The sequence below is a fragment of the Colias philodice genome, chromosome 15 (assembly GCF_061535455.1).
Source record: "Colias philodice isolate Cphi_HAF_F1 chromosome 15, ilColPhil1 Martin Lab GWU primary, whole genome shotgun sequence".
NCBI lineage: Eukaryota > Metazoa > Arthropoda > Insecta > Lepidoptera > Pieridae > Colias > Colias philodice.
In genome coordinates, this window is record NC_143100.1 from 9,224,895 (window position 1) to 9,247,873 (window position 22,979).

Sequence of the window (22,979 nt, forward strand, 5' to 3'; positions counted from 1 at the left end):
TTCAAAGGTAAGGTACGAAGTACGAGAATAAATGGAATTCATTACGTGCCCTAATGGGAATACATTCAATGTTATCATACGATGAAATTAGGCAATCTAAATTATTTGAATAGATCACGTTTCTCTATAGGTAATTTAATTAATTGCGTTGAATTTATGTCGAGATTTTATTAATACTTTACTGCATAGTGTATGAGTGGGATATCTTTATGTGGAAATCTTTTTCTTTAATTCACGAGCATATTTGTTCACTTACAAAGAATATTGAAAGCAGTAAGTACTTACACACTAATTTATTGAGGTTATAATAAAACTACACGTATTACTACAATACTATATTTTATTAATATTTGTAACATGTTGTTCAGGTGGTTTATAATATCTTATCAATATAAATTTTAAATGGAGTAAAAAATTCAAAGTTTTTATAGTTTATTTTTACTTAATAAGTTCTAAAGAACGGGCTTTATCAAGCCAATCGGTTCTTGCTACGTAGGAGCCGCCGATCACCCTCATGCCGGTGAAACCAGTCCTTCCGTGGAGCACTCTGAAGTTGTCGAATGCCAGAACTGTACCTGAAAAAGTAATGTAAAATATTTTATACAAGGTAAAGAGTATAAACTACTAGATTTCCGCCTGCGGCTTCGCCCGCGTTTTCAAAGGAAAACCCGCATAGTTCCCGTTCCCGTGGGATTTCCGGGATAAAACCTATCCTATGTGTTAATCCAAGTTACCCTCTATATGTGTGCTAAATTTCATTGTAATCGGTTCAGTAGTTTTTACGTGAAAGAGTAACAAACATCCATACATCCATACATCCTTACAAACTTTCGCCTTTATAATAGTATTAAGATAGAGAATGAAATTAAACCAAAAACTGCGTTGCAGGTTTGTGTAATCTTATAGTTCAGGATCCATCGCCCATTTTTGCACTTGATTACTATCAAACAAATTTTCCGTGAGTAGCTTTATTTTGATGAAACGCCCAATAATTTCCTGTACGAAACTCTCGATTGTGGTAGCTTACAGAGGTAACAAGGATAAATTTTTTTGATTTGATGGTTCTCAAATATTTTTAAAGTAATTAAGATGTAAGTAAGATGTTACTTCGAAGCAACTTAGCGTTGATCACGGTTTGAACTAAGTATGTTTTATATTCTGAACTTTTTGGCTGTAATAAGTGGGCGATTATTTATTTTTATATTTATTTCCGAAAGTTGTTTCTGATGGCAACAGATAACAACCTCATATATTGCTTTGTTATAAATAAATAACCCTGAAAGAAAATTCTTCCCCCTTTAATTGAGAGACACATGAATATTCATTGGCACTTATAAATTCTATATTCATACAGAATTTCTAATATTCATTGAATAAGTTTTGATCATGAAATAATATCTACGTTTAACTTGTGCCGTTTAAAATGAAATAAAATAAATTAAATATTATCGTGGAAAGCCCCTAAATTAAATGAACTTCGTGACCTCAGAATTAGATATAGGTAATTTAAGTTTTTACGATTAAAATCTATAAACTAACCGAAGATGACGTTATAGAATAATTACTTGCAAGTATCAAATATTGTTATAATTTAGAGTTTCTATAACAGGGTTTAATGTGATGAATCGATCTTAACCACGAAACAGGTGCTGCATCGAATATTAATTTCCACGAACTAGATTGGCAAACAGTTTTCAATTAATATAATATAGACCTCAATATAACTAACCTGGTTTTAATTTAAACTGCCATTGGCAAGCTGGATCTTCTATATACTTGGCGAAATTCTTCATTGAGCGGTAATACGCTCTGCAGTCATCAGGCTTATCGAAAGCGATTGGTGCTCGGTCGAATGAATTAAACCTGAAATGAAAAAAAACCTTTCAGATAAATTCATGACATATTGAGTTAATTATAATTTTTTTGAAAAGAGTCTCTGATGAAAAGTTTCTGTTTTTCAGTTTTGTGACTGCCGCAAACATCGTAAATGTTAGTAGTTGGTAGTTGTAATATCTGTTTAGTGTCAATAGACCAATCCGTCAGTTAACTATTTCTGCTCAACGTGCTAACAGTCACTACTCTTGGATTTATAGTTTTTAATGAGAAATTTCAAATCTATATCTACCTGATTGCCTTCAGATCTCCAAATCTATCCAATTCAATAGCTGGGGCCGCATATCTGTATGAATGTCCGTCGAACATATATTCTGCTTCAACATTATATTGAGTCAAAAACGCGAAGTCCTCAGGATGCTCCTCCTTTAATCTATTTGCTGCGTAGAAACCATCAGACACGACGCTTTCTCCTCCGATACCGTCATGTTGGAGGCAGTGGAATACTTGAAGACTGAAAAAAAAACATTAATAAATAGGACACGAAATTATTTCCACTTCAGTGAACTTTTAATCTATGAAAATTTTTCATTATCAGGATTTGACGTCAACAAATATTACTTTTTCAAAGAGGGAAAGGTCTGTAGGTATATTTTTAACTACTTGAACTTAATATATCATGGTTTGAAAGCTTCTTTAACCTCTCAACCACCGAGCGGCCAGGATCCGACCGCGACACAATAGATTTTCTATTGTGTCTGTGATTCCGGGGCCTGATGGATTAAAATGAACAAAGCAAAAGCAATTTTCCAATCATTTTATAATTATTTAAAATTAACATTTCAATTTATGTAAAAAAAACTAATTACCCAGCTGGTTCTGTAAAAGAAGACAAATCTGTGTGCTGTTTAAGAGCAATATTCATGTAAGCTGTATCATTGACTCCAGGCTCTGGGCTGATCGTCCACATTCCTCCGAAAAGGGTATTCTGGATTCCACCTAGCGCTTTGCAAACCACTTCTGTCGCTTCTAATGTAGGTTCAACCTTAAAAATATGATTATGATAATTAGTTTATTAAACGTATAATTAATAATATATTTAAAAGTACTATAATATTGTTTTTACAATGTAAAGGGACCTTCAGGCTTTATGTTCGTTTTTGTTTCGTTTATGTTCCTGTATTTTTCCTATAATACCATTTAAATAATAGCCAATATTTAAAGGAGAAACATTCTATTCCACGGACAAAAAATATTTTTAATTTTGGGATGTATTACCCTTTTTTAACAGGATAATATAACAGAACTTTTTTTTCCGATTAATTAATGGCGAAAAATATTGGGTAAGGTTCCTTGTTAATGATCCCTTTGTAATACTTATAATAAACGTTTGTAACATAGATTTTGTTTTTTTTTTATTTTATGGCTTAAACTTATGGAAACGAGCTGAGTTATCAGCTTCACTACATAGTAGTACATATAAAACAAAGTCGCTTTCCCTGTCCCTATGTCCCTATGTCCCTTTGTACGCTTAAATCTTTGAAACTACGCAACGGATTTTGATGCGGTTTTTTTTAATAGATAGAGTCATTCAAGAGGAAGGTTTATATGTATAATAACATCCATTAAATAGTGGAGAAGTACTGTTATTTTTGAGGTTTCTAATGTGATGTCGTAAAAAATTACATTGTTTCCGCTTATATTGCAAACGCAGGCTGAACCCTACGAGTTTTATCAAAATAATGTACTATAAGTATTATACACATTGAAAAGGTCTACAGAAAAGTCCGCGATGGTATATGTCTATCTCTTATGGATAACCCACAATAACATTTTTTTGTCATTTACTTTTTACGACAAATAATAGCTAATTTTCGAAGCGATTTTCACCAATACAGCATTAATCCTTAACCAATTAAATACCTTGAATACATTGTTCATTTAATATAGATCTATATGGCCCTTTACACCGTATGATTTAAGTGAATATTTTCGAAGATATTACAGATTTAATAATTGCGGGACGTAGCGTTTGCGGCGGTACCGGCCGGTCGGGCCGCTATGTTTTTATATACAACGTTCACAGTTTTTCTGTAGTGTATTTAGTATCAGCATTGCACCCGTGCGAAGCCGGGGCGGGTCGCTAGTATAATATTATAATTATAACGTTAGCGTAGCCGTAGCGTAACTGCCAACTGGCGTAACGTAAATAAATAAATAAATATTATAGGACATTATTACACAAATCGACCTAGTCCCAAAGTAAGCTCAATTAAGGCTTGTGTTGTGGGTACTAGGCGACGATAAATATAATATGTATTTAATAAATGCATATATAGATAACACCCAGACCCAAGAACAAATAATTGAGTTCATCACACAAATATTTGCCCTGACCGGGGATCGAACCCGGGACCGTCGGCTCAGTAGGCCGTAGTTGGACGTAGCGTTTTGTATACTGTTATAATGGTCTACAATCTACATAATAATATGTCATAATATGATCGTGATGTTCCTGAACTAGGTACATAATTTCTTTTGAATTATATAATAATTAATAACTTTACTTGTTCAACAAACGCCAGTCCATAGTCGAGAAGTGATTGAAATATTAATTTGGCTCCATCGGTGCTGTTAATAAATGTGTGAACTGGGATTCTAGCAACTTCTGGAACTTTCCCCCGCCATAACTTTGGCGCCATTCTTCGGCTGTTGCTCCAAATTTTGTTGTGGAATTGTAGTAAGAAGTCTGGTGTGTATGTAGATACGTGGTCATCGTTCCCTATGAAATATAGTAAAATAATATTAAGTAGGTACCTACTTACGTACTTACTCTCTTGTTGACACTGTTACTCTATACTCTGTTACTCTCTTTTTTTATTCTGTTATATTTTACGCATAAAGTGTGTTACTTCATTATTCTTAAATAAGAAATTTATGCTCTCATTTATTAAAGCCATCGGCACATACCAGGTGCTATCAAAATCCAACGTGCTTAGTGCGTGATTGGTACGAAAAACAAAATCATCAAGGCAAGGCATTTGAAAATGTGCAGAAAGAAAAGCGTAAACATATTATAGTCATTATACTTACAAATCACAGTGAGGCCTGATTTATTACATTCTATTTCTTGAAAAGATACATCAGGAAGGTCTAAAATATGAAAAGCTCTTTGTTTTGTTGCTGCGTTGAAGCATTTTGAACATCTACAACATTTACAGAAAAATGAATTTAGCTATAGAATTGCTTAATATTTTATAACATTTATGAAACATCTTATATAGTAGATAAAGGTCAAATCAATTCAAAATCGATGCTATAATCATTGGTAAATAAAGAACAACTATGTCCATCTCTATGATCTTTGATTCATTTCATTTATCTCCGCACTAGCAAAAACAAAATTAAAAATAAATAAAGTTGATAGAATGTACATTGGATGTGGTCGTTATTGTTGATATGGTTTACACGTTGCGTGTTTTTCACATTCTCTTGGAGTGGTACAATAAACTTGATTAATATTAAATAAGATAAATATATTGTCATTCAAAAATGCACGCGTAGCTTCTAGATACGATGACGCCGTGGAGCGAGACGAGAATGCTCTAACAATGATAAAATATTATCGCACAAATTGTGAGCACTGGGGTATTTTTGCGTAATTAAACATTAACTATTCATAATAAAGTAAAATCGTATTTAGAAGTCCTCAATTTGGATGATGAAATGATATGAAATATTTTATACAACAAAAAATTTTTTTATAATTTTTATGAAACTCGTATACTACCTGCAATTATCTCGGAGCCAGCAATCTTCAAATGTTATAGACTCTCCATCGTCAAATGTAACGTTTAAAGTTGTTCCCTTTCTCTCAATACTTTTAATTTCTAGAACAAAAAACATTTGTTGGTCAGTTATTTGCTTCGCATAATCACATTTACAATGAATGAAATATAAATGTGGTCATAAATAAGGTACATAATATAATATATATGTAGGTACTTAGATTTATTCGCATTTTTAATAATGTAAGAATATCAGAATTTTAGTGGATAATGCGGAAAGATACATAAAGCTCTGGATGTTAAATTTATACTAATTTATTTCAAAAAGATTGACCGCCTCCTCGGTACAGTGGTTGACGCGTGAGCGTAACACCGAGGGGTCCTGGGTTCGATTCCCGGTGGAGACGAAGAAAAAAAAATGTCTTGGTCTGGTAGGACACAGAAGGCTGATCACCTACTTGTCCCTAAAGAAAATCGATCAGTGAATATGATAATTCCGTCCATACATAGCGGTCATGTATAAAAAATTGATATTATTTTAAAAATTTTGTCAAACAGCATTCAAGGCAGAACAGTTTTTTAAGATTCTTCAAACACATCCTCTCAGAAGACACTAATTTTACATGGAATACGTAACACATCCCAACGTAGGTAAATCAACCCGTCTCTTGCGCGTAATTACGAATTCTAAAGGCAATACAAACACTGGATCGTGATTTACAGCCGCAACAAGTTTGTTTTTGCGCTAATTAGCACGCCTTTAGGATTAACATCGCATGTAAGCTTTTCTCCCGACATGTGTTGCCAGCCGCAAAAACTTTCCCTCTAATGACTGCTATCTTTTTATCGTTTGCGCTTGAGGTTTTACTTTTCAAAGTAATTTTAAATCAAAATTATGTGTTGATCAATTGTACAAAATATTCGGTTATTTAAAAAAAGCGTGTGTGCCGAACACACGTGTCAGAAGTGAAACTTCTTTGGCAAGATTCAAAAATACCAAAATCGTCGCCTTACTCAATGACGTGGCGGTATTCCATGACGCGATCTTGAAATTTTACCCTTAACACGCCTAAAGAAATATCTCTTAAAAATTTTTGCAGAAACGTAGTTAAAGTTATTCCTAGAAATATTAATTTGTGAACAGGTAATATGTATTTAAATACGCGTAATCCAATGAAAACCCTTTTGGGATTTAAGTAAATTTATACAATGAAACCGTCCATTGCTCAGTTCCGATAGCCCGTTTTAATTATTCATTTCATCTTTATTACATATAAATCCTTATTCATAATTTTGATCCTTTTGGGCTACCTATCGCGAGGCCGCAGCCAAATTGTATAACGAGCGGCAAAGGTTTGTTTTAATTCATTATTATTCTTTAAGTTATTAAAATTACATTTAGGTATTAAAGAGTAAAAAATAACGATGGATTGAGGTATTATTATATAATAAATATAATAATTCTGTTACTGATAATTATTGTTTGAAATTTCTTTCGAAAGTTCACGGCGGTTCTTAGCTTAGAGAACATTTTTTTGAACTACGACTGAGATATTTGACCACGTCTATTGTTCAATTTAAAAATATTCAACAAACTTATATCTTAGTATAAGTTAGTTTTTCGCAGTAATTATTTTGCTATTATTTAATTTATGACTATTGAACCTAGTCATTACTATAGCCTAGAATTATTTAATTACCTATTTATCGCTGGCGGTTTTAACTATACTACTATAACTATCAGATCTGTCTGTCATATTATTTTTCAATATAATACCACTTGTTTTGATCGCGGCCAGCCACCGTAATTGAATTACCGACCACAAAGCGAAGGTCTATGAATTATTCAATGTGTATCGGCCTACACAACAAGCTTCCTGTAAAAACAGTAATATGTTCCCTTTTATCAGGAATTTAATACGCTTTTAATAAAAGCAATATTGACGGGTTCCCGCTGGAATTATTCGATCAACATGTTAAATAGATACCTATTTGTTGTTTAATTTAACGGTTCCGTAGTGCATTGTTTACCGATTGAGTGACTTTGTTTATGAAGTAATTTGCATGTAAGATTATGTGAATCATGACAAACAAAAATAAAGTAATAATAGTTCATTGCAGTTTATCAAGCTATATAATGGCACTATTTAAAATTAATTTGTGAATATAGGGATCTCAGATGAATATCTACTGTTTTCTTTATTTAAATTTATCTTGAGAATTAATTGTAACAAAAGTCGGTGGTGAGAAAAATAATTAGTTTTACACTAAGCCTCTCTGAAAGACTTTCCCAATACTTGTTAGATGAAATATAAAATATTAAATAGGTGTTCATTCCCATGTATCTGTACACTATCCTCTATTACCCCTCGTTTTCACCAAAGTATAATACATGTATTTTACAAATTTGATGCAATGTTTTCGTTTCTCATAGACATGTGTAAAACATGTTGTATACAAAATTTGATACATGTAGGATAACTTATATGAAACTTGTTGGTTGAAAACTTCTAGTTGCCTGATCTAAGTTGCCTACATGTTTATGATCTCTTGTTTTTGTTGTAGCAATACTTGTAGAATTCGAGACAAATTCAGTCGTACCTACTTTTATAATTTCTAAAAAAAAAACTTGTGATATGTATGTATGTTGAAAACTTTATCCAACAAACATGGATAAAGTTTAAAACTTGTTTGTTTATTATACAGAAATTGCAATAAAATAAACAATACTTATCTAAACCACGACTGTGTTTTGTAGGTGAGAACGCTATCAATGGATCAGACAAGTTCTACCATGTCACAGACTTCAGTGTAAACGCCAATGTGTTTTATACTTGTATAAATACTTGTTGGCTACAAAGTGTGAACGAAAGAATGTTTGAGACAGTCTCAATACATGTGTAAAATAAATAATTATGTTTTGAAAAGTATTCTACAAGTTTTGTATCAAACTAGTATTTAACTTGTTTCTTGGTGAAAACGAGGGGTTAAATCCAAAGTTTACTGTCAAAGTGTTCGTTCCAGATAACTAACTTGCGTGAAGTTGTGACCTAGCAATTTTGGTGCGAACTTTTCGATTGCCTTTGCGACAACAAAGTTTATCTTAGAACTTGATTGTGACATAGAGAATCTAATAAGCAAGAGGAAAGTAGAATGTCCTGTAACGCAAAGTTTGAGGTTCATTAGTTCACCAAATATATAAAATGATCAACATAGGTAGTTAGGTAAATAAAACCGAATTCATACAGCATTGATAAGATAATATATTATATTTAATGGTATATTCGAAAAAAAAATACAGAAAAAACAAGACAATTCCATTAGGTTTATACTCTTTTAAATTATTTCAATCATCTTTAGAGGACTTGAAACCAAACAAGTATAAAATAAGGAATGTGTAAATATGTAACGAATAAGGAATAATAATCGAGAAAAATTAAAGCAAATTTATCAATTAAAATTACCTACTATGTTCTCGCAATGGGATGGGAAGTTATATTATGCATATTAAGCATATTATGTGCATGTTTTTATCTCTTTTAACTGTCTAGAATGTTAGTTATCAATTTGACACTTATGTACTTTAATAAAATATGTTATTATTGAATATAATCGCAATTTTATGGGCTAAAAAAATTCCACATATTACATAACCAATAAGAAATCGGTCCATTGCTTTTGGAAGATATCGACATAGTGCTAATATTTTATTGATATAAATTTATTCGCTTAATTATTTTGAAAGTTATAAGAACTTCTCTATTTTCTTAGCATGAAACTATTTTAAAAAATTCGACTGCAAATATGATTTATAAATAATATACCTAAGTTTTTACTGAGATTAATTATAATTATTTATCCTTGCTCTATCAATACTTATAAGGTTAATATTATACAAATTGTTCTTGACATAATTATAGCATACAATGTTTTGTTTACAATATAGTTTCATATGAACTAGTCTAGTCAATTAAAATGTAATTAGCAATAAACATGCTTAGATTGTGAATAATTACGCAATAAAAATAAATGTTCGATAGACATCGAATATAATTGTTTCAAAGTCGTTATTTTTTTAAGCTCATTGGATTCATATATTAAAAAAATAATAATTTATAAAAAAAAATAAACATCGGGGCCAAAGATGGTTGCGGCTATATAACGTTATTATAGCCGTCGTTATTATAGACCGCCTCCTCGGTACAGTGGTTGACGCGTGAGCGTAGAACCGAGGGGTCCTGGGTTCGATTCCCGGTGGAGACGAAAAAAAAATGTCTCGGTCTGGCAGGACACAGAAGGCTGATCACCTACTTGTCCCTAAAGAAAAATCGATCAGTGAAACATATGTATGAATAATGCATCTGCCCCCTACCCCACTACGGGGACACGGGACTTCACTATAGCACAGACTAATAATAATATACTACGTATACAAGTAATAGTAATGATAAAAAAAAAGCAAAAACACAAAAATAAATATACAATCAGAATGCTGTAATATAATTGAATGGTATAGAGTTGTTGGTATGTTTTAATAATGTTTAAAGTTAGAATAACCATTATTATAATCATAAAAAAACCATTGGAATGAAAGAAAATTCGACAACAGAGCGATATGAATAAAAATTAAAAACCATCCTATTGTATATGTAGTACATTACAAACAAAATTCTTAATTACGCTCATAACCTGAAATTCTATTAAAAAAACTTACCCCTCATATTCGCAATCACTTATCAAACATAAAACGTAGGTATAGGATACACTTCGGCACGCTTATGACAAACTCCCAACTTCCAACAAGAATATATAATACTGCTATGATGAAGTAAACAATAATACAAGTCAGTAGTTATCAATGATCTCTATTAATAATATACAGGGCGTGCCGCCGCGCCGTCGGTGTAGTATGCTAAATTAAATGTATAAGTAGTTTTGCATGCGCTATAATTATGTAAAAATATTCTATTAACAAACTGACGACAAAAAGATTGTCGAAGATGAGCGGCGGGTTGCCAGTGAGAGATGTGCATTAAGAGTTTTAAAAATTCATCGAAAAAAATGCATCAAGGATCAGCTTATGAAATTAAGTTCTATTGCACATACTGTATAGTACACAAACGGTGCAGGTGGATCCCCCTGTGCTCTGAGACAGATTTTCGTTAATAAATACGAACATGCTTCCTTCCATGTGGCCACTCTATCAAATGTCACCAACTTAGCAACTAAATCTTTATTTTATTAAAGATGACATTGGATTTGGTTTTTTAACATCAACAAGCAAATGAGCAGTCAAGCCAAGATGCACAGTGGTCGGTGGTTTTTGTTGAAGTCCCCAATGCCTTAGTTTTTTAGGAGCGCCGCAGGTTGTCAGTATTTTCAATTTAAATTAATCTCTAATTTCATTGTTTTATTCTCAGTGAAATTAATTGAAAATAAAAAAAATATAGATTGATTAAATTATTCAATGTCAAATTATTTTTATATTTAGAGACCTTTATCTGCAACGACTGAAAAATTCTTCTTAAGCGCAATACACATTGAGCCCGCCGGGCCGCCGACAAAGCCCGGCGACACAACCCGGCGGCCTGTATGAAAAGAATCATGTCGGCAACATGCGCCCGCGCGTGTTGCCCGCCGACATGTTGGCGGCTTGGGTACGCCTGCGCTCAGTTGCCCGGCGGGCGGCGACGCTCGACCTGTAGTGACGTGCTTGTATTTTTCATTTTTAAGATTATTTCTATTTACTGAATTATCGAAGATACACCACCAAAATTATATGACACAACCACTTACCACACAACCTTTATCGACACACGGCAATCACTGACTGCCAAATAAATTTCTCATCTCAAGCCGCCGACCAAATTTTCCGACTTGTAATAAGTGAAGCCGCCAACTAGACCGCCGACAAAAAGTTGCCGACATATGTCGGCGGCCCGGCGGGCTCAATGTGTATTGCGCTTTTAATCTTGTATTTTACGCGGATATCAAGATCGGATTAGGAATTAAGATTAGAAATTGTGCACTATTTAATGGATTCAAATATAATTTAAAATTTTAAAATGGTCGTTCTGGTCACTGTTATTTTAATTAACTGCTTTACATTATATTACAATAAAATCTAGTATTCCTTTACAAAACATAAAAGTGCGCTAAATGAGCATAATTTGTTGGAGAATCAAGAAGATACAGACTAAGCATGTTCTATAGAAACACGCGAGCAAAGCCGCGAGAAGTTACTAGCCCAAAATAAAACTAACGATACAAATAAATCAAAGAATGTTTATTATATAATAACTACAAGATAAAATATCTAAGGAATAAATGCCATGACCTATCCGGCCAAAACTGGTGATAGTGAATTTCTAAAAACATTCATGTCGCCATTCTTATTGATAACAATTTATTGCTATTATGTAGTTTTATCTAAAATTTCTGTTAAGGCAAAAAGTCTATAACCACCTATAGCGTAACTTTAAATATATTTAAAAACATTACAGCAAGTAGTCTTAGCTCTTAGATAATATTATTATCAAATATATGGAAGCAATTTCTAAAGGTTAAAGATTTGACATCGTTTTAGTAAAGTGTGGGCAGAACTTTTGTTTCAATCCTCTAAGAATTTTTGAAAACCCAATTATTTATCCTTGGTTTTCAACTATTTTCATACCGAATTTCATCGAAATAACAACCTTAATGTAGCCGTGAACGCGCAGACAGACTTTCACATTGTGACTACGTATTAAATCTAGAATATTTCATTACTGACACAATTATTTTACAACATATAATTAAGAGCTGTCTCCTTATGCTTGGATTAATAAAAAAAAAAAACTAATATAAAACATAATGCTCATGAAAAAGATTTCCAATTTCAGTCGCAATTCATTTTATTTCAGGTTAAAACGTTCATTGGCGAGTAGGTACTCCTACGGACACTACGTGGCTCTTATAAAATCAGATTCTTTACAATTCTCCAGGAAAACTTTATAGTTTTACTGGCCACAGCTGAAGTTTATTCGAACATTATGCACGTTGAACTCGACCAGGTGCTGTTTTAAATAAAACCTAGAGGTAACCATTTGGTAATAATACGCCGAATTTGTTTAAACCTTTGTTTGCACCTTTGAGTTTTAATCTTTGTTGATAATGTATTTTTCTCCCGTTTTCCTTGTGTTGTATCTAGTGTTATTTGTTAGTAGATAAGAATAGCAATAACTATTTGACTTAGGGCAGATTTTTCAATCCTTGGTTAAAACTTATTCGTCGAATAATGTATAAAACTACCATTTTGAAAACGTATTCTAATTGCCCGTATTTGACAGTTTACGTGACATTTTTAAATAATTGTGTAATACTTTATTGGACGGATAAGTTTTATCCAAGCATTGAAAAATCGGCCCTTATAAATATGAACATTGAACACGTCACACGTGCTTTTTTTGTCACACGTTCTTGTGCCTATTACATCGTATAGGTTGGTCAGGGTAATTAAGATATACTGCCATATTATGCATAAAAATGCGTGCATTTAACTGCATTTTCTGGACTCTGAATTAATAAAAACCAATGAAACAATACATATTATAATGTACACAGTACAATGTACATATTGTTAGTTTTTGAAATATGCTAACGTCCACCCAAACCGAAGTAACTATTCTCTAATCTGTGCCCAAACTATATCATAACATCAATCACCTATAACTAAAATACGATAGATAACATTTATGCCTGATACCTGACTTCTCTCAGCAAATAAAACATAATAGATAATAATATAGAACATTCATATAATTACTCCCTAAATTCACCCCAAATAGGAAAACCTATCCCAAACCCAACCAAACCCAAACCCCAAATACAAAAAAAGTTAAAAACTGTCAAAATGTATGCGACATTCAAAACGGCAAACCTTTGAAGATACCGCAAAGGTTAAATTTATGTTTATTCATTGTGAGGGTTGTTCCTGCTATTGTCAGATTGGGTTTTTATGTCATGAAGATATCTTCATGATATCAACCATATGGTTGTATTGGAAATTGTGTATTTGTTTCGCCTTTATTTACAGAATAAGTACCTACCTAATAAACCTAGCCATATATCGGTAAAAATTTTGTAAACACGTGATAAATTCTCTGACGTTAATCATTCATCGTCGTCATTCATTCATTCATTAATAAATACTCTGACGTTAATCTATCTTTATCTCTTTAAATATTGTTTAATATATTAAGTACTTAAGCTATAAGTACAAGTAATATAAATAATAAGGACTTATTTACGCATCAAAATCGTGCAATTATACCAAGAAGTCCTATTTTACACTTGGGTAAAAACTACTCTACCTTATATCATACTTGTAAGTTATATAAATTCCCTCACAAGTTCTCGGAAAATCTTGCTACAAAATATGCTCGTTTCATGAGCTTTACACGTAAACGCACATAGAGACATTTAGCATGAATCTATTGCCGTTGGATCGATGCCGCTATAATACATCATTCTCGAAGAAGATTGAGTGTAAGGCACTTTATATGCCATAATTTTATTACGTAACTTTATGGCGGTATTAAAGAAAAACGGTTTATCGCACGTTACGAACATGTTTTGTGGACTCTTAAGGATTTACGACGCACAAAAATATATTTTGAGTAAAATGTATTAGAAAAACGTTATAAAACTACGTCGTATAATTCTGTGCTGACATAGATACGTAGAAGCAATTATCTGTCAAAGTTACTTGATCCATTGAAATGTTACATTTTTTAGCCCTAACCTTGCATTTTTTAGAGGACGCAATTTTGTTTTTTTGATGTGTAGGGGGGGTCAGTGTGAAGCTAAAACCAAGTTTGTGGGGTCGCCACCCTTGTCCCACGGCCGCCATCTTGAAAATAGCGGTTGAAATGGTTTTTACGATATATCTCTTAAACTATTTAACTGATAAAAAATATCGTTAACATTATTTGTTGCAAATTAAATTTTCTACAACTTTGGTGTAGTAACTTTTAGTCGTAGAACTATAAATAAAAAAGTTATAAGCGAAAATGTTCAGAAATTAGAGCCATTTATATTTTTCAATAAAACTTTTTTTTATCATTTTACGAAGAAATGATATCAGACCATTTTTGTAGATTGTTTTTCGAGGAACAACTTTTATGTACAACATTTTTTCATAACGTCAATAACTAAGGTTTTACAGCGCTCTGAAGTGAGTACTATTTTTCAGTACTCTTAACTATACATATATTGGCTATTGGCTCTTTTCTCATACTCCAGAACAATAGAATCACACTGCAGAACATTTCAGACCTGCTTTTCGACGTAAAAAAAAGTCGCGCTTCCAGACTCTACCTCCTGGGTGGTGGGGAAAAGATTCAATTAGTGATATTGCAAAATTAATTATTAAAAATATTATAATAACAAAAAAAACCATTACTGATGACAAATTATTATTAGTACACACATAATATAAGTATACTGTATAGTTCAGAGTACTGAAAATTAGTACTCACTTCGGAGCGCTGTAAAACCTTAGCTATTTAATTAATGAAAAAATGTTGTATATAAAAGTTGTTCCTCGAAAAACAATCTACAAAAATGGTCAAATATCATTTCTACGTAAAATTATAAAAAAAAGTTTTATTGAGAAATATAAATATCTCTAATTTCTGAACATTTTCGCTTATAACTTTTTTATTTATAGTTCTACGACAAAAAGTTGCAGGATCAAAGTTGTAGAGTATTTAATTTGCAACAAATAATGCAAACAAATTTTTTTTATCAAATAAATAGTTTAAGAGATATATCGTAAAAACCATATCAACCGCTATTTTCAAGATGGCGGCCGTGGGACAAGGGTGGCGACCCCACAAACTTGGTGATAGCTTCACACTGACCACCCCTACACATCAAAAAAATAAAATTGCGTCCTCTAAAAAATGCAACCCCAAATGTAACTTTTCAATGGACCAACTGTTTTTCCAAGCAAGGACGAAGTTTTTCAGAGTGACAATTTTAACTACCCAGAGTTCATACTACGAGATCATATTACGATGTAATAGTAGATAGTCGTTTGATACTAGTTAATTTTCTTTCATCTTATCATCATTGTTTTGCTATCATAATAATTATTATGATTAATATTACGAAAGCATTACGAAAATATAGCGTTTGTTGTATTAGACCGTATATGTTACGAAATATATGTTTTTAACTAATAAATAATGTAAACATAATAATATATCCAGAAGCATTTCATTTCTGGTGTGAAGTTAACAAAAGGGACCAAATCAATTAAGTTTTCCAATCAAAGATTATTCAATAAAAATGAATATGTAGATGTGTCCAATTGAAATCGGAGAAAATAACTCTTTTGTTCTTCGACAACGTCAATATTTGCGATATTCCCATTTCGATTGAGCGACTTTTAATTTATTTAGCTTTTAAAAGAAATGAGGATGTTTATCCAGTTATTTTATACATGTTAATTAGGAACTATTCCTACTTTTATCACTTAAAAAAAAAAAATTTCTTGAAAACTTACTTAAACAAGATGAAAAATAATAAGATATTTTCTGTTTTCGTTTTATTCTTTTTTTATTCAAACAAAAATATTAAAACATATCTTTATTTACTTTATTTATTTTAAAAAGTTGAAGATAGTTTCAATCTAGTCATCGTTATTGGCAGCTGTCATTTTGTAAACTTTCGAACAATATCTACTTCGAAATTGATGGTAACTTTGCCATGTTAACTTACATATTTCATGTAATTTCCAGCGCAAAATTATATAGAGATTTCTTACTCTGTTATAATATACACTTTCAGAAGCTTTTAAAATTGTAGTTTCTGTTTTTTAAATCATATCAATTTAACAAGATTTATAACATTATTGTTCAAATATTAATAGTTCTTTGGACGATTTTACAACTCACTTATTGTAAAATTCTAAAATATTGTATTTGTAATAATAAAGTAACGCCTTGACAAAAAAATTGCGGATGAGTGAAGATTTACTATGATTTACTATATATTTTTTATATTGTTAAAAAAACAAACAAACAATAATTCTTTATTGTGCACCACAGAGAAAAGTGTAAATAAGGATACCCAATAAGCAATAAAAGAGCACCACAGGCGGTCTTATCGCTCAGACAGCGATCTCTTCCAGACAACCTGGTGGACAAGGCGACGCAGTGCATAATACATAAATAATAGTACATATTTATAATAAAAAATATTATAAATACTCAATAATTTATCAATGGATTAAACCATTTCACATAAACAAGTAATAGACGTTCAGTGGATTAATAGATAAGTCGTTGGCATCTCGCCAAAGAACCACTGTCTTCGTGTAGAGATAAATCCATTAAACTGCAGGAATTTGAACATTGCGATTGAGCTGAACAAAGGTCGCCTTTGTCATTATTTATGTAGAACTTAAAATAGTGATCAATTTCCATTACTTTAGGTATGTCCTGAGCGAGTAATAATGAAGCAAACGACAAAAAATAAGGTGTTTTAAATTAGCTGTTGACAATTATATGTATTTATTAAAGACTTATAAATTATTGCAATGTGGGAATTTATATTTTTAGTATTATGCTATTTTCATCAGCGTTAAAATTTGTATCCCATACCTATATATTATTTACATTTTTAAAGTGAAACTTTTATTACATCGTCTCAAACTTTTTGGTCTGTGTAGCGCATGTATGCGCTACACAAAGCAGTGTTCGGAACCGTTCGAACAGTTTCACTTTTACCGTGGTTTCATAAAACCACACAACATTTTTTAATAACAACCAAGAATAAAATTCAATTTTATATATTCTTAACATGCTGCGTGCGATCTGCGTCTTTAAGGGTTTTATGCATAATAATGCGGTAATTATAGGCCAGTAGAAATCGACACTAAAAAACCCTAAATTCGCAAAGCACGATGTAGATTTGAATTTTTGGTATGTTGTTTGGATCAGTTAGGGTGATGTAAATCCCAATTTGCAACTTCGAAAAAGTTGTGCTCGCTGCGCACCACGTGATAAACTGCGAAAATTTTGGACTTTTTTCACTTTTTGCTCTAAAAGTCATAAACTATGCGTTTCCGACAAGTATGATTCAGTACATAAATTAAGGTTATTAAATTTGCAACAATTTAAGCCTAACCGCAGCTCTCTAAACCTTATAACGACTAAACTGTGGCCATTCGAAGATGGTTCATTTTTCCCGAAATATTGAAATTTTTAGTTTTGCTCCCGTTTGAAGCAAAATATTGGCAAAAACCGCTCGTTCTATGAGAAGTTCGTATAATAAAGTTGTAGTGCATTTAATTTTCTTTCATAAGAGCATAGAACAAAGTCTGTGAGACAAATATTTCACTCACAATATCTGAAAAACAAAAAGAAGGTAGAAATAGATTTTTAAAGAATTGAAACTGAGGGCATATAAAATCATAAAAAGGATAATACTTTTTCATTTGCAGGATAGGTAATTAACAAAATTACAAAAATAATTAAATTTGCAACAATTTAAGCCTAACCGCAGCTTTCTAAACCTTATAACAACTAAGCTGTGGCCTTTCAAAGATAGTCAGTTTTTCCCGAAATTTTCAAATTTTTAGTTTTGCTCCCGTTTGAACCAAAATATTGGCAAAACCGCTCGTTCTATGAGAAGGTCATGAAATAAAGTTGTAGAAAATTTAATTTTGTTAATTACCTATCCTGCAAATGAAAAAGTATTATCCTTTTTATGATTTTATATGCCCTCAGTTTCAATTCTTTAAAAATCTATTTCTACCTTCTTTTTGTTTTTCAGATATTGTGAGTGAACTATTTGTCTCACAGACTTTGTTCTATGCTCTAATGAAAGAAAATTAAATGCACTACAACTTTATTATACGACCTTCTCATAGAACGAGCGGTTTTTGCCAATATTTTGCTTCAAACGGGAGCAAAACTAAAAATTTCAATATTTCGGGAAAAATGAACCATCTTCGAATGGCCACAGTTTAGTCGTTATAAGGTTTAGAGAGCTGCGGTTAGGCTTAAATTGTTGCAAATTTAATAACCTTAATTTATGTACTGAATCATACTTGTCGGAAACGCATAGTTTATGACTTTTAGAGCAAAAAGTGAAAAAAGTCCAAAATTTTCGCAGTTTATCACGTGGTGCGCAGCGAGCACAACTTTTTCGAATTTGCAAATTGGGATTTACATCACCCTAACTGATCCAAACAACATACCAAAAATTCAAATCTACATCGTGCTTTGCGAATTTAATGTTAATTTCCACTGGCCTATTAGTACTTACACGGAAAATTCTATTGATTAAACTAGATTGGAATCAATCATGGTAAAAATCATGTAAGGGTCAGAGATCAAGCTTGATTTATTACCGTGCATTTTAATTTTGCATTATTCATTTATTTTTCTTTAAAAATATTTTTAGATTCTAGGACGTAAAGTAGACTTATACTTACATTTCAATAATCACGTCCGAATAAATGAATCCTGTCAGTTTTCAGAACACTAGCACATTTCAGTTATCACGTATTATATTCAAACTAGAAACGTGTTTTAGATTTGCACAAAGACCCTTAAAACAAATGAATCACCACACATCAGAGAGTTCATGTTACACTGGTCGGTAGAATCAAAGCGAGAAGACTGGTATTTAATTTGGCACTCGTGTCGCAAAATGGCTCCATAAAAGTACGAAGCTTCCCACTTCACATGCCATAAGATTAATGTGTCCGTAACTTTATTGTAAAGACAAAACTTCGGCTATAACTCAGGAAGCGATAACCATAAATTGCTTGACAAAACCAAATCCTTGAGTCAATTTTAAAGTTAGGAGTTTAAGAGTCTTGCACCTGATCTGCGGTGAAATAAATTGTCTAAGTTAACCAACACCGGTGTGTCTGATACAACTACCATTTCAGTAATTCCACTTATACTTCGCTCTGCTTCTTTATTTTTAAAGGACCTACCTATTACTTCAATTCCTTCTTTAAATTTAATAACTTAGTGATGATGAATATATTATCAACGTAAATAAATAGTTACAAAAGTTTATATCCCAGACGATTTTTCAATTCTAATAAATTATTTTCATCGATGAAATATATATTTTCTATCTATGATCTCATCTATACAATCTATGACTCTCCAATCATATTGAATGGGTAAATTTTGTGAACAATTTATTTTATAGGATATCTGTAAAGCAATGCTACAAAAAAAGTAAATATTTACAGAGGAATTTTAGACGAATACATTTTAAAACATTAGTGAAACTAGCAAACTATGAATCCCTTATGTGACCAGACTTTTAAAACGAAAATCGTGTTCTTTAGTTCTCAAATGCAGTGACGTAGTCATACAGAAATAAGTTACGAACACAATGCTTTGGCTTTCATCGTATTTCTAGTTTTTGGAGCTATATTTTCCCTTTATTTTGGTGTTTTATTGTCTCGCTCGGTGTACCTTTGATGTTGTAAAGTGGAAGCTTTCTCTAGTATTTTTGGCTGGAATGTACTTGTTCTGACGTGGCATGCTTTAATGTAATGTTTGGGACATACATATGTAAGTAAACACTAAACTTGTAATATATTTGGAAATATATTTAATAAACCTGTTATATAAAATTAATTCTGAAATATTACATTTATTACTGATATGTATATGAAATGAAATACTTGTTTTTAGTTTTTTTTTATACTATAAATTTTATTTCATAGATTAACTAGTAAAAAAGTTTGAAAAATGGGATAACTTATACTTAAGGGGGCGCATAAAGCAAAATAACCAATCTTCTATTAGATGATACGTGTAATATGCAAGACCAAATCTAAAAAATAAAATATATATCAAACTAGATGATATGTTCAACGATTCTGTTTAATCAAAAACATAAAATATTAAAATTTACTCGATAAAAAAAAATCACCAAGTTAGCTCTAATTTTCACACTTTTACGTTTTCTACTTGACATGGTAATACTTATTATGATTTTTTTTTCATAAACAATTATATTAAAACATTTGCAAGATATTTGTCAGAGCATTTTGTGTAATTACTTTTAGTTTTGGTTTTATCTGCGATAAACCACTTTTATCGTGACAAAATCAAACGTTTATCTCGAGAAAAAAAGAGCGCCAAAAGTGGTTTATCGCAGATAAAACCAAAACTAAAAGTAATTACACAAAATGCTCTGACAAATATCTTGCAAATGTTTTAATATAATTGTTTATGAAAAAAAAATCATAATAAGTATTACCATGTCAAGTAGAAAACGTAAAAGTGTGAAAATTAGAGCTAACTTGGTGATTTTTTTTTATCGAGTAAATTTTAATATTTTATGTTTTTGATTAAACAGAATCGTTGAACATATCATCTAGTTTGATATATATTTTATTTTTTAGATTTGGTCTTGCATATTACACGTATCATCTAATAGAAGATTGGTTATTTTGCTTTATGCGCCCCCTTAATACAATTTTACAGGCTATTAGGTATACACAATACACGCGTAAACTAAATCCTTAAAAATAACAAGTTTTATTTCTATCAATATAAAACTAGTTATTTTTAAGGTTTCTTTTAGGCAAAAGGACAAATTCACCCTTTGAAAACGAATTGGGGATTATCGACCCAAAGGTATTAAGCATTCTTTGTAAATTGCTAAAATTTCGCGAGTGATGAAATTAAGTCAGGACTTTCATTTTATTCAAATTGAGATACTTATTTCATGTTGGAATATAATATTAAGTATTATAAATATAATTTCTTGTATAAATCTAGTAGATATTGTGCTATGATTTTCAGATATTTCATCCCCGAGGGGTGTAAATATAGCAAGCTTGTTTCAAATTTTCTCAATTTTTAGCGCAAAATCTATGAATACAGGGATTTACGATTTTGGTAAGTAATAAAAATAAAAACGCTGGAAAATGCACTTCAATGTCTTCATGCTTATATCCCTAAATAATCAAATATTTTTTAAGAACTGTCTTAAAAAATATAATAAAATGTCTTTCCCTACTAGGAGTAACTACGTAGTTAAAATAGTTACTGCAGTTGTACGTCGTTACATAGAAAGTGCTCATTTTATTGCCCACTTTCAACCTAATTACTATTTAAAGCCTAGTTTTACATCGACATTAGCACAGAACTAATATATTTAAGTGCTTGATAATATTCTTGCTCTAACATTTTCTATACTGCAATTTTAAACGATTAAATTTATTTCATTACCAAAAATAAGCTATTGAAAAACACAATCTTATTATCTAGCTGTATACCTATTATAGAAATATGTTCTATTATTAGTTTGAGAATTGATTCATTAATATAAATACACTTCTGAAACAGTTTTTAAGCTTGTATAAAAAATATATTTCGTATGTAACGGTACATTTTCCATTTGATTTATTCTTTGATCGTATTTCACTTTTACAACTGAGAAAATTCACGAGATCATATAACCGATCTAGACTGCAACGATCTTTCTGGGAATAATAAATACTATTTTAGCTGTCTGGAAAGAAAATTCGCACAACAGTACAATATATTAAGGTATATTTTACACTTAAAATACGTTAAACGCATTCAATATACATATTAAGTAAAATAGTATCTATGGTTAGTTACATATAATACTAGCGGTCCGCCCCGGCTTCGCCCGTGGTACATATGAAAAATAGATGTTGGCCGATTCTCAGACTTACCCGATATGCACAGAAAATTTCATGAGAATCGGTCCACCCGTTTCGGAGGAGTATGCAGACTAACATTGTGACACGAGAATTTTATATATAAGACGAGAATTTTATATATAAGATATTACACGACTACTTACTACAACATTACATAAATTCAAACTTATAAGTAAGAGCAATACATTATGTAGCGGTTGGTTAACTACAAAACAGGGATTAGGTGTGCTAATTCAATTAGTTAGAGAGAACTAAACTGTTGCAGCGTGTTCCAGGAATTCCAGAGGACTTAGGTCCTCTTAATGTAGCTCACGATTTTGCGCTCAAAGAAATCTTGGTAATAAAATCTGTCTAATTGCCTTTCTATTAATTAGAATAAAATATATTTTAGCATGTTTTATAAAATATAATTTAATAATTTTTGGTAAAACTTTAAATTAATTTGCTCTCCTTTAAATAATTTCGTTTTATTCTTGTATATAAAGGCTGAAGCTTTAATGTTATTTTATATTACTCTTAAATCGTTTTGATAATAATACAATCGCATTTAAACGCATTTGTTATCAAAGTTCTTGACCTGTGTACGTCAAATGCAATGCTTTAGCTTTGCCTTCAAGTACCATTCTTGCCAATGA

The 22,979-nt window shown here is 31.4% G+C and overlaps 2 protein-coding genes across 2 annotated transcripts in view; both read right to left on the reverse strand.

The window, feature by feature from the left end:
* LOC149482436 (uncharacterized) overlaps positions 1-22,979 on the reverse strand; it is a 167,784-nt gene that overhangs the window by 29,261 nt on the left and 115,544 nt on the right. The gene's annotated exons all lie outside the window — the stretch shown is intronic.
* LOC149482437 (trimethyllysine dioxygenase, mitochondrial-like) lies at positions 420-10,444 on the reverse strand. The gene is made up of 8 exons (XM_089704388.1): positions 10,336-10,444; positions 5,624-5,723; positions 4,927-5,039; positions 4,401-4,615; positions 2,703-2,878; positions 2,126-2,347; positions 1,730-1,863; positions 420-575 (listed from the first exon to the last, which is right to left on the reverse strand). Exons 1-8 carry the CDS (start codon positions 10,340-10,342, stop codon positions 439-441), a joined length of 1,104 nt encoding a protein of 367 aa, XP_089560514.1. The 5' UTR covers positions 10,343-10,444; the 3' UTR covers positions 420-438.